Raw genomic sequence first — 13,264 nt, 5'->3', positions numbered from 1 at the left:
GAATGTATATAGGCACCTTTGCTAAAATACATTTTAACTTCCAATTCAGCTTGAAACTCTAAAATGAAATTTTATTTCAGGATTTGTTTTCAGTGTTTCCTCTGTTCTTTTAAAGTCTCTTACAGCAGAAGGCACAGGAGAATCCTTGAGATAGTTTTGACTTACCAGAGCATCCATTATATAAGAAAGTACATAAATAAAAAGATGTTATTTGGTGTACATTTTAAAATTTAAAACAGAATCATCTTTATTTTTAAATGGTTGGTTAAAATAAGGTATGTATAAGTTAAATCTAATGTAGCAATTTGACATTTGCTGTCCACAAATATAAAATAATAATGTATTTTATTTCTTTGATCAAATTCAACTTTGTAAAATTGAATTTTAAAAAGCTGATTTCTTCTTAAAGTTTTAAGCAACTGATTCTATGAGAAAAAATTTATGTTAAGCCATTTAAAAAAAATTAATGGGTGTCAGTATACTGAAAATTTCTAAACAACAGTGGTACTGAAAAGTCATATACAATTATCTACAGAAATGCATTTCTTAATTTAACTTGAATGATGTCCAGTGATTTTTCTAGATGATAAGATTTTTCTTTTACAGATCGAAAAATTTACATTTTAACAATTTTTACTGAGGAAAATCTAAAATATTTATACTTCTCTTAGATAGTAATGAACTGACCCTGACTTAATCTTTGGATGATACCTCACAGGGGCATTCCTTGTGAAAATCATTCCTTGTACAGTCTTATGAAAACATGATGGCCCCGACCCTGACTAACAGAAAGACTTCCTTGCTTTTATGGTGGTACAGTCTCCTCCCACTAGCTCTCACCTTTGCTAGCCTGCCAGTGTGCTCATGTGATGTGACACTCCCAAAAGAGGGTATTTGTAAGAGCCTGAGACTGATTCCAGATGCTGATATTGTGAGGATGATGTGCTTTGTGACAGGGGTTTCCTACCTAGAGGCTTTATCATGTACTGCCAGGCTCCAAGTGGGCTTCTATTCCTGACTTTTCTGGGGCACCTTATTTGGGAAGAACTAGCAAACTGTAGAGATCCTACAGCCTGCCTCCTAGCTCTCCTTCATCTTGTGCTTCAAAATTATTCTTGCAGGCTATGGAAATAATAGCTCACCCTTGGAGAACACTCATTCTCAAGGCGCTGTTGAAAGCTTTCCACATTCACCAACCATTGTGTCCTCACAATGATTTTTAGGTTATTTCCAATTTCCAGATGAGGAAAGAGAGGCACGAAGAGAGTGAGTGACTTTCCCACAGGCACATACCTGAGGAATCACCAAGTTGGGCCTCAGACGCAGGCAGTCTGACAGTAAGACCTGCATTCCTGTCATGATAAGCAGAATTATGTTTCCTTCATCTTCCCATCACTACTGGAAACTTGAATGCATAGAGAAAGGTGGCTACAGTAAGCAGGTTTCACCATTGTAACCTCAGGTATAGCCATCTTCCAGAACAACTAGGTCCCTGCCAGCATTATCTGCTTTCAGATTCCTCCTGTTCCTTCAATCCAAGCTACAATCAGCATCAATTACCAGTGATGAGGACTGGAGATGTAGCCCAGTGGTAGAAAACTTGCCTAGTGTGCACAAAGCTCTGGCTTCCTTCCCTAGCACCCTAGCCCCAATCTATCCATGATGATGAATCACATTATACACACACACACACACACACACACACACATTAGATGTTAATAGACCTTTATTTTATTCATTTATTTATATGTGGTGCTGAGAATCAAACCCAGTGCCTCATACATGCTAGGCAAGCGCTCTACCACTGAGCCACAACTCCAACCCAATGAATCACTTTTTATATGATAGACAGAGTGATTGGTAGAAATGATACTTTCATTTCTCAAACACCTCAAGGACAAACATCTCCATCATTTTCTATTTGCCTACAGGATAAAAGCCAAATTCCCCACTAGTAGGCAAGGTGCCATGCTATCTTCCCAACCTTATCTCCTGCTGGGCTCCAGCTTGACTCCTCTGTTCCAGACTGGCATGTCGGCATCTTCTTCCCCAACCCACAGGCTGGCATCCAATGCTTAGCTTTCAATTTGCTGTTCCCACGATAGAATGTCCTGTTTTCACCTTTATGCCTACGCATATCTCCTGAGACTACAGGGTAGTTCAGTCTTCTTTATGCCTGTTCAGATCCTGTGCAGCTACATGGTAGTTGTGTTCCATGTCAAGTGAAGTCCCTCATTAAGTGCTCAGGCCCTACTTGTCCCACTTCTCCCTTGATTCCTACTGCTCATATCAGTCATGGGACACTGATCACATACCGCTGAACACCAGCTGACTCACAGCTGCATACTATTGGGACATGGAAAGCTGACTATTTCAATTCATAGAGTATCTCACTACATACTTGTGTGTGTGTGTAGAGGAAGAGAAACAGAGACAGAGCCAATCCAGAGAATTTTCCATTGACCTGTTTCACCAAGATCCAGGGCAAAAACAGCTTTCCCTCAACAAAATGCAAAGCAGATAGAATTTATCACTAGTGCCTTGTAAAATAGCTTTCCCTCCCCATGGGTTCTTCAAATCTGTAGATGTGTGTGCATATGTACCTTGCTTTCTCCTATTTTCTTTCCAATGTGGAAATACCAACAACAGACAGACACCTTTCTAAGCACTTCGTAAGTATTAACTTAGTCTTCCTAAAAACTCTCAGAGGTAGGCATTATTATTATCCTTTTTCCCTTTTACAGATGAAGACACTGAGTCACAGAATGATTAAATAACTCTCCTAAGGTCTCTTAACTGAAGGTCAAAATTAAGCATTCAGTTAATATGCCATGTACTGCCTCATCAATAAAATGATGCATTTTTTTCTGATAGTGAAAGTAATGCCTATTGTGTGTTAAAAAAAAAAAAATCAGAGGGGCTGGAGGCATAACTCAGTGGTAGTGAACTTGCCTAGCATGTGAGAGGCCCTGAGTTTGATTCCCAGTAGTTCTCACACACACACACACACACAAATCAGATAATACCTTTTACTTAGTATTACATTGTCATATTTCATCCATGCTGCAGCATATATCACTACTATACTCCTTTTATGGCTGAATAATATTTCATTATATAGATATACCACATTTTCTTTGTTTATTCATCCATTTATAGACATTTGGATTGTTTCATTTTTCTGGGGTAAATACAGAGGAGTGGAATTGTTGGGTCATTTGGTATGTATTTCAAAATGACTGTATAATTTTACAATCCCATCAATAATCTATGAACATTCAAGTTTCTCTACATTCTAGCCAATATTTGCCATTGTATATTTGAATAATGATATTCCAATGGTTTTAAAATATATATTTTAAATTCTATATGAACACAATGTCTATTTATTTTTATGCAATGCTGAGGATAGAACCCAGTGCCTTATGTGCTAGGCAAGCGCATAACCACTTAGCTACAACTCCAGCCCCATCGCAATGGTTTTGATTTGCATTTCTCTAATAACTAATAGTATTGACCATCTTTCTAATTGTTTATTGGCCATTCAAGCCTTTTCTTTGGTGAAATAGGCACTTTTTTGGTTATTTTTGTTTGTGTGTGGTGTTGGGGATCCAACCCAGGGCTTTGTCCATGCTGAGTAGATACTCATCACTCAACTATATCCCCAGTTCCTGATTTTAAATTATTGAATTAAAATAGTTTTTAAAAATATATTCTGGGTACAGTTCTTTATCATATATAACTTCTAAATATTTTCTCACAGACTATGGCTTTTCACTTTTTAAATTGTGGCTTTTGAAGCATGTTTTAAATTTTGTTGAAGTTCATTTTTTTTTTTGTATTGTGCTTTTGGTCTCATATCTAAGAATTTTTATTTAAGACATATTTTAAAACTGGCTTCTTCCCCCACTAATCAGTATGTCTTGGGCATATTTCTAAGTCATTGAGTACAGATCTGCATGATCATATTTGGACTTTGGTTTCTGGAAAGAGGAAAAAGGAGATAAGAGGGTGAGGCTATTAAAAATGTCCAGTAGGAATCTATTTATTTTGGGGGGTCTTCCTACTTCCTTTATGGATCATCTCCTGTCTGGTGCCTCCTCTGTGCCTTGTAAATAAAAACTTCACTTGGCTATTAATTTCATTACTTCATTTTATGTTTTAATACCTTGGTCACATGTTCTTAGCACCACATTTTCTATAGGTTTAAATCCTTCCATCACAGATTCTGTTTATAAGAAATGTATTTTTCCTCATGATCTGGGATGTGACAGCTGTTGCTTCCTGCATCTACTTTATTGTCTAAAGCTAGACTGGGCCTTGGGAAAGATTCAACTTCAGCTCAGGTACTAAAGCGTAGATTAAAAAAAATAATGGATAATGGCAATTGGCTTATGTGTTTTAATAGAAGACTTTAAGGGAGAAGGATGTCCCTGAATAAAACGTTGGTTATCATCTAAGAGGTTCCAACATGGGTGTATGGTTGTATGTTGATCCCTGTCAGGAGTAGAGCTTCACTGACTTCATGGTCAGGGTGCGTGGCATTGTGTAAAGCTGGAAGGAAATAATTTTCAGAGAGCTAACACTAATGGAGAAAATGCACTCTGAGGATTGTGTAGGAGGCCTCAGAATTAGAATGGGAGAAAGGCAAGTGAAGGGACTTCAGATCTCAGTGCTGAACATTCCCAACTGTGGACAGAAATGGCCACTGAACAACCCTTTCAATTGAGAAGCCAAGTGAGGTGGCTATGCTCCTTTTGAGAACTACTCCCCTGAGGCTGTGGCCCAGAATATTCAAGGCAAGTACTAACTGGTGAAAAGCAAGGAAAGTGGGAGAGGGGTGTAAATTAGCCCCAAGCACAATTGTCAATACAAGGTTAGAAAAGTGGTGATGAACAAAGGGGCTGTACCAGGTCAACAAAGAGCTGTTGCAAGCTGGTAGAATGGGAGGCTAAGAAATGCAGAGATGAGTCACAGTGCTTTAAGACAAGCCTAAGGTCTTCAACTTTTGTTTTTCAGGTGGAAAACAATAGCTAGGCACTGAAGGGGCCTGGGGCTGTGTACTTAGAATACCTCAGAAGAAAGAGAAATGGAGAGATCTGTTGGAAGCTATTGCAGATTGAGACTCTAGATGAAGGGCTGGTCACATGGATGTATGGGAAGAACTGATCAGCAGGCCCAGGGATGGATTAGCTGTGCAAGTGCAGAGGAGACAAATGTGGCAGGAGATAGGGGATGGGGAGTTCATGGTGGGAACTCGGGAAAGGTAAGATCACGGAGTTTTTAAAAATGTACACTTAAACACATAAAACGTGCAGATCTTAAATGTAGAATGAGTTTTGATAAAGGTGTACATGTGTGTAATCCTCCCACCGCCATTCAGAGTCCAAATGAAGCTGCCTCAAATGCAAGAAGTGAGAAGAAACTAGGGCTGGAACTATGTAGACTGGAAAAGTTATCTGGGGCCAGGAGGTAGAAATCTTGGGAACAGATGAAAACAGGGGATAAATGGAGAAGAGCTCCAACTTTTAAAGTTTTGGGCGCACTTCAACCCCAAGTGAAGGTCTTATCTGCTGACAAAAATGTAGAGATCTCTTCTCTCAGACTTTCAACCTTATTATCAAGGGAGAAATAAACCACTTTCTGAGTTTGCTGCTGCCAAGGTCTCCTCTATTGAACCTGAAGAATGGTTCTCACTGGGGGGAGGGGAAAGGGGGAAGGGAGCTAGACGACCCGACAGGTTTCTGCACCTCCTCCAAGTAGCACGCTGGACTCCACTCCTGACCTGGGAGGCTAGCTTCCTCCGTGCAGCGAGCTCTGTCTGGCAGCCTGGCCCCCGGTACCCCAGAGAGCTATGAGGTCATGCTCTGCACCTCAGTGCGATTGCAGCATCCCTGCAGCAGCGCCCTGGTTGCGTGCAGCTGGTGTGCAAGCTTGCACTCAGCCGGAGCGCAGTGGCTGGAGTTGGGGGACAATGGGCGTGGCTGAGCTCCCTCGCGCCCTCTCCCGCCTCTGCAATCCCGGGAACATTCTGAAAAGTATCCAAAAGTTCTATGCCGCGCGCCAAAAGAAAAAAAAAAAAGGGCACAACCCCCCACCACTCCCGGCGCTGCGTGTCCCGACCTCGCCACTCGGGCTGCACCTCTGGCTGCTGCATACACGCCTCCTGCACCTCCTCCTCTAGAGCCTAGCCGTCTGTTGGGTGCTTCCTTGCAGCCGTCTTCGGGCGTGAGAGGCGGTGTGAGTCCTTTTGCCGCTCCTTGGGGCAACATGCCCAACGACGACGCGTTCAACAAGCCCTCGGCACCGTCCGAGACCCCGCACGCCCCCGGGGTAGCGCCTCAGGGCAAGTCCGGGGGCTTCGGGAAAGCTTCTGGGGCGCTGATGGGCGCTGGTGGCGGATCAGGCGCCGGGGGCAGCGATAGCGGCTCCGGCTCTGGGGCGTCGGGCCTGGGCGCCTCAAGCAAGAAGTCCCCAAGGCTGCCCAAGTGCGCTCGGTGCAGGAACCACGGCTACGCTTCGCCGCTCAAGGGCCACAAACGCTTCTGCATGTGGCGGGATTGCCAGTGCAAAAAGTGCAATCTGATCGCCGAGAGACAGCGCGTGATGGCCGCGCAGGTGGGTGCGGGTGTCCGGAAAGGGGGTTCAGTTCTGAGCGTCAGGGATAAAGTCCTTCGACGAGGCCGGAGTTAAGCCGGGCCCGGGATCGGGAATGATCCGGCTAGTAGCGCCGACGTTCGCGGCGCGCCGGGGACGCGGGACTCCCAGCCAGGGCCGAAGCCACTCTGGGTAGGCGGGAACGAGTCCCAGTTCCCGCCTGCGGAGATGCGGGGTTCACCCTGCTTTTAAGATCACCCCAATCCTGCACCAGAGTTGCGGGGCTCGCTGCAGCGGCGGGGCCCCCAAATCTCCATCCCTGCCCTCCAAGCAGAGTTGAGTTTGTTCCGCTAGGGATTCTCCATGATCTCCGGACCCGCGCTTCAGCTCAGTTGCGGGGTTCGCTCCGCAATGTGGGGGCGGCTGGGATCTCCAGCCTCGCTCTCAGAGCCGATCGCCGAGGGGTTCGCTTGGCTGGGCAGTCCCCGCGATCGCCACCGAGCACAGAGTTGTGGGGTTCGCTCTCCTCGAGGGTCCCAGGGACTACTCCCCGCTGAGTTGGGCTTAAATCAAGTAGGGTCCTTTGGAGCGCCGCGAAGGACGCTTTGTAGGGGCCAGGGGAGACCCTTGGGTAGCTGCCCAACGCGACGCCGCGTTTTTTTTTTTTTTGGAAAAGTCCCTGTGATGGACGCCGCGCGGCGTGGTCTCCTGCTCTTGATGCACTTGGCGTCTTCGCCCCCGGCGGCTCCGGGCCGGTCACCTCAGCCATTTTGAGCACCTTGGAAATGCTAGTATTTTAAAATTCGCTGTCTGGCCCCAAGTTATGTAAATGTTTTGACTATATTTAAGAATTTAAAAAAAAAACTGCCTGGGTTTGAAGCCAGCCGTTAATTTTTATTTTTAATTTTTAATGGCTTCAACAGTACGCTAGTAATTTAGCATGTTAACGAAAGTTCACGTCTTTGGTTTCCTAAAAGGTTTTTAAAAGGTAATAATACACATTCTTTCCAGCTAAAAGTTGTTTCATCTTTTAAAGATAGATTATTTAAAATGAAATGATACCAAAAAAGTGTTTTCCAGTGGTGTGCTGCTTTTGATTAGAAATGTGTAAAATAGTTTTAAAAAAACATAACTGCACAAATGCTTAAAGATCGTTTACTTTCTACGTGCATCAGAGTTTTAAACACAGGGAAATTAAAACATTTACAATTACAAGGGTTTTGTCTTCAGATATTATAAGGGTAGTTAATGAAAATATAGGTAGTTTCTTCATAGAATTTAATTTAATCTGTAGTGAATTGTAATGCTGGATGTAACAATAAGGTGCATCACAATGAGATTAAAAAAAATCCAAATATACTTGTAGGCAGGAAAGTATTCCGGGCATTTGGTCATTGGCTTAAATATTTAACGTGGAGCAATCAATACTCGAGGGATTTTTCCTCATAATGTAATAAAAATATACGAGTAGGGGCATTAATTTTGAAAACCCTTTTTAGAGGGACTAATTTTGAGGAGACAGCTGAATTAACAACAAAAACGACTCAAGATTACTTTTAGAATATGAAACTTCAGGATTTTTTGTACCAGAGGATTTGTGTTATGCTAGATGAGCCCTTAAAAAATCTATATAGCAATTACTTTCTAGTTATTCTAAAATAGTTTGAAATTGATATTAGATGAATGAAACAACTGCATTTGCAATCCATTGCCAGCCCCTTTCCTGTGTAATAATATTCACTAACAAACCTTGGAGAAGATCTTTGTAAGGGCATCCTTAGTTTGTGGACTAAATAAGCTGTGCCTTTTGGGTATGCATGAGGTTTGTGTAAATCAAGGTACAAGTATGTATTAATATTTTAGAGGTTTGCAGGGTTTTAAAAAACTTACTTCTGGGCAGTTATTGATAATGCTGTTTCCAAGCCCTTGGTTAATAGCAGAAAATCCAAGATATATGCTTAAATAATTATCCAAGGTTTAGTTTTCTAAGGTGAAGACTCTTGGTTATGAGTGAAATTTACTTCCGCATGAATCAGCTAACTTTGGACTATATAGTTTTCCTAAGCCAATACATAGATTGTAGCTGGATTTCTGATTTACCATTTTGATTTTACCTTCTCTTGTCTTTGAGCCTTTAACGTGTAGGGTGCTTCATTTTTCTCCTTTCATGACCGCCAAGAGTCAAGTTCAATAGAAAGTCTCTTTTTGTTACAGGTAGTAAACAAAAATACAACTTGTTTTAAGCCTCCCCCCAGTTTTTAACAATGTTATTAAAAAGATTATAAACATAAGAAGCCCCTTGAAGTGTTTCCTAAGTATGTCAGATTCTTACCTGTCTCAATTCTGTCTCTCTTTCCCTGCCTAGACACCGCCCCCCCAAACCTGTCCTCTCCCCTGCTCCCCACCTCCCACCTCTTCTTCCAGGGACTTCCAACACCAGATTCCAGCCTCCTTGCTCTTCCTTGCTTCTCCACATGCTCCCTCATCCCTGGGGAACAGGGTTTTGTGGGGTTTCATTTCCTAGCTGCTCTGTTCCATATTATTCTTATCCCTTTTTCCTTCCCTGTGTGAGTGCTACTCATTCCATGGTTCAGGTCTCTGCTGCATTTCTACGCAGGCTGATTCTTACATTTTTGCTGTAGATTGGTGTTTGCTTCTCGTCCTATTTTGTAGTCGATGCTTACTTGCTTCTTGTTTCTCCTTTTAAATGGGGAGGAATCTGTGATCTAATGTAAGCTTACTGGTCACTGTTTCCAGTACAGTGGTCTTTTACATATTTGTAGGGTGAAGGAGTCTAGGTCTTCCTAATCCATCAGTGTGTTTTCCTACTCTTGAGATTGAACTACCCTCTTTGGATGAGTTTTTCCTGATAGTTTGCACACTCATGTGTTTTGGGGACATCTACTCTGGGCCAGATAACCCTGTCTTTATATCATTTTTCAACTTTGGCTGCATATCCTAGTTACCTGGACAGCCAGGTAAGAGAAATGAGAAACCTCTTTATGTTCAGAGCCTATCCATGGAACTGGTGATTCTAGAGTGCTGGAGAATGATTTACTGTCCTGTGCTTCCAGGTGGCTCTGAGAAGGCAGCAGGCGCAGGAGGAGGAACTGGGTATTAGCCACCCCATCCCGCTGCCCAGTGCAGCTGAGCTGCTTGTCAAGAGAGAGAACAACGGTGGCAACCAATGTCTCATGAATGAGAGCAGCAGCTCTTCACAGCCACCAGCAGCCAGTACACCCACAACAGCGGCCTCAGGTAACCTGGGGGGGGGGCGGGGGCTGGGGTTCACATTGAGGTCTGGCATGAGGAAGAAGTGCTGTGGCCATAAAAACAGACTCAGGACCCTCCTGGGTCACCTATAACATTTACAACTTGGAGGAGTTTCGTAAGGAATTCTCCCTCTGCTTTTGTCTGCCTCACAAGGGGATGGCCATGGCTTCTAGAAGTGAAGGTTCAGCAACTTTACTTTCCTGTTGATAGTTAATAGTCACAATTACATAGTGTCAGGGGGGAGTGAGATTGTTCATGTTTCATATTGGTCCACCCCTCTGTTTGGGGGTCTAGTTGGGTAGGTGCTAAAGATCCTCGTTTCTTAGAACTGGAAGTTTATTTCGTCAGTAAGGGCAGCATCCCTTTGGGAAAAGTGTCTGAAAAGGCCAAAACCTAAGTGTCAGATGTGGATGAACCTGAGAAGGAACAGGGAAAGTGTGTCATGCAGGCTCCCATGTGCTAAGCACTGTGCTAGGGGCTTCATATGTGCCAGTTTGGTCTTCCTTCCTCCCAGAGTCATTCTCTTAAGTAGGAGGTAGTAGTCCTTTTTGACTTCATGAAGACAGAGGTGTAGGAGGTTAAGTTCATGGTCAAGATGACTGAACTAGAAAGCATATGAATCAGTCCATCTATCTCCCAAGCTCAGTGTGCTTGGTATACTGGGTCTCCAAATTGCTTCAGGAACCTCAGTAGTCTGGAGTTCACCGTTCACTATGGAAGCCTCCAGCCATAGTTAATTATTTAATAAATAAATTATTAAGAAATAAAAAGAAAACATTTGGTTTCTCCTATGATCCACATTTTGAGTGTTCATTAGCCACATATAGCTAAGAGCTGCCATATTGGATGATGCATTTCTGTTTCTCAGAAAGTTTCATTTGATGGTGCTGGTCTAGAATGCAGAGAAGCACTAAGAAATCCACCAAAGATCTGTGGAATTTTGGAGTTTATGGCAGTTAAATACAGTAATCCCCCCTTATCTGTGGGGCATAGGTTTAAAGACCCAAGTGAATTTCTGAAACTTAGGGTAGTACTGAACCCTACATGTATATGTAAATGTGTATATTTGGAATAAACATTTTTGTCCTATATATTCATACCTGTGGAAAAGTTTAGTTTATAAATTAGGTTCTATACAATTAATAATATCTAATAATAAAATAAGGCAATTCTAACAATGAAAATTATTTAAAACTTGAGAATCATTTGCTTATTCAATTTTCCATTGAATGTTTCTGGATCATAGTTGACCTCAGATAACTGAAATAGCAGAAAGTGAAACTCTGGGTAAGTGGGACTAATGTATATGTGCTGAGATTGTCTTTAGGCTCTACCACGGTTTCATGAAATATGGCCTTGCCATGTAGTACCATCTTTGCTAAGCTTGTACGAGTTACTCAGTTTGCTGTGCTTAACCACTAGACTAAAGTTGCTCAGCTGCATATCTAAAATTAGTGAAATTTTGGAACAAGTCACTTAAGCTCTGTGGGCAGTTTGTTTCTGGTTCTCAAAAATGAGGGAGAGGGTTCTTAAAGATTGCATGAGTCTTTGCCATTGTAGGGAGGAGAAATGCACAACAGGGAAACAGGTAGGTGTGTCTGTCTCTGTGTTACTGGAGCTATAGGTTCTGTAATGAACAAAGGACAAGGTAAAGATGCTCCTTGACTTATGTCCTGATAAATCCAACATAAATAGAACAATTCCTAAATCAAATGCATTTAATACACTCAACCTACTGAACATCATAGCTTAGTAACATAGTACTGTGTGCAGTACCAGTTGTTTATTACTCTTGGGTCGTATGGCTGTCTGGGAGCTGCTTTTTCTGTGCAAAATTGAGAGGATCATATCCCATATTGCTAGCTTGGGAAAAGATCAAAATATAGTTTCTACTGTCCCCCGCCCCCCCAGCATTGGGGATTGAGTGCAGGGCCTCATGCATGCTAGGCAAGTTCTCTGCCACTGAGCTATGTCCCAGCCCTTATGGTTTTTACCAAAAGTGTATAACCTTTGCACTGGCTTTTGCACCATTGTAATGTCAAAAGATTGTAAAAAATTGAACCAGTATTGTGTTTTTCTTTTTGGGCTGGTTGTTCATAGTGTATACTTAGAACAGTTTCCAAACTTTGCTTTCCATAGGGCAAAACAGGTTCTGGCAGAGTGTTTCAGAGTGGCAATGGGAGGTAAAGTAACAGAGAGGAGCCACAGGGTAGAAGGATTTAGGGGTCAGGATCAAGGAGGATGCACCCAGATCCCTTGCTTGTCTCTGGAGTAACATACCTTGTAGTACCTGAACTCTTGGTCAGTACTCAAAGGCAAGGGGAATGTTGGACCTAATTTGTGTTCTGCTCATTTGCTTGGGCATAGGTGGGTACTCATGGCTCTGGGAGGCTGTGCCTCCCAAAGGAAGGTGGGTGCCCCACTAGACAGCTCATCTCTGGGGCACGATGGTCATCCTTTGCAGGATTTCTATCAAACCTTTGGAGTTGGAATTAATAATTAATATGGACTGAGGATGTGAGTGAGAGGGAGGTGGAGAAGTTAGTAGAATACCAATTACAGAGAGAAAGAGGGAGAAGGAGAGTGAGATTGTGAAAATGGGAGAGGCAGACAGAAGATGGTCCTACAGCTTTTAGGTGGCTAATGGAGACAAGTTTCTTAGATAACTTGGCACTAACAAGAATAAAGCTTACTTTAAGTTTTTCCAAGATTGTATGTATTTGAAGTAACATTTAACTATTGCAAAGTAAAGGGCAAACATTTGTAGTAGAGTCCAGAACCTATTTAAGGAAAGAACATTGCTTTTCCAGCACCAGTCTTGAGTTTCACCTCTGTCATCCTAGGATTACTTGCTACATGTCCAGGCTTTTGTGTGTAGTTTTTCTTTCCATATACGTATGTGTATGTATGTACATATACATATAATATGTATATATATACATACGTACATGTATGTATATGTATATACATACATACACACATATGTGTACAGATTAATAATATTTACCTGTTTATAATGGGAGTGTGTTTGCACCCGTTGTCATTAGCTTTGTAACATATTAATGCAGCTTGGAATTTTTAAAAAATATTTTTTTATTTGTCAATGGACTTTTATTTTACTTATTTATGTGTGGTGCTGAGAATCAAACCCAGTGCCTCACACATGCTAGGTGAAGCTCTGCCACGGAGCTACAATCCCAGCCCCAGTTGACATTATTAACGGCCTAGAATTCTTTTATGTAGATGTGGAAGGCCAGGGTTTGAAATGATATAGTGAGAATTGAAAGTTGTAGGAGTTGTCATGGAATAGTAAGACCTACTGACCTGGCTCACCTGGGTGCAGTTGCTAACCTCCTTCCTACCCCTGCTCCCTAGGGTCTGTTAGGCCAGTTGC

General features: G+C 42.4%; 1 protein-coding gene across 1 annotated transcript in view; it reads left to right on the top strand.

Moving 5' to 3' along the window:
* The first annotated feature begins 6,135 nt into the window (after positions 1-6,135).
* Dmrt1 (doublesex and mab-3 related transcription factor 1) overlaps positions 6,136-13,264 on the top strand; it is a 103,038-nt gene continuing 95,909 nt past the window's right edge. Inside the window, exons 1-2 of the mRNA XM_015492964.2 lie at positions 6,136-6,618; positions 9,672-9,855. Coding sequence (XP_015348450.1) covers positions 6,271-6,618; positions 9,672-9,855 — 532 coding nt within the window. The 5' untranslated portion in view covers positions 6,136-6,270. The remainder of the gene's footprint in view (positions 6,619-9,671; positions 9,856-13,264) is intronic.

This window comes from Marmota marmota, unplaced genomic scaffold (genome assembly GCF_001458135.2).
Source record: "Marmota marmota marmota unplaced genomic scaffold, marMar, whole genome shotgun sequence".
In the NCBI taxonomy this organism is placed as follows: Eukaryota; Metazoa; Chordata; class Mammalia; order Rodentia; family Sciuridae; genus Marmota; species Marmota marmota.
The sequence above is the reverse complement of the archived record's forward strand: the minus strand, read 5'-3'. Positions and strand labels throughout refer to the sequence as shown.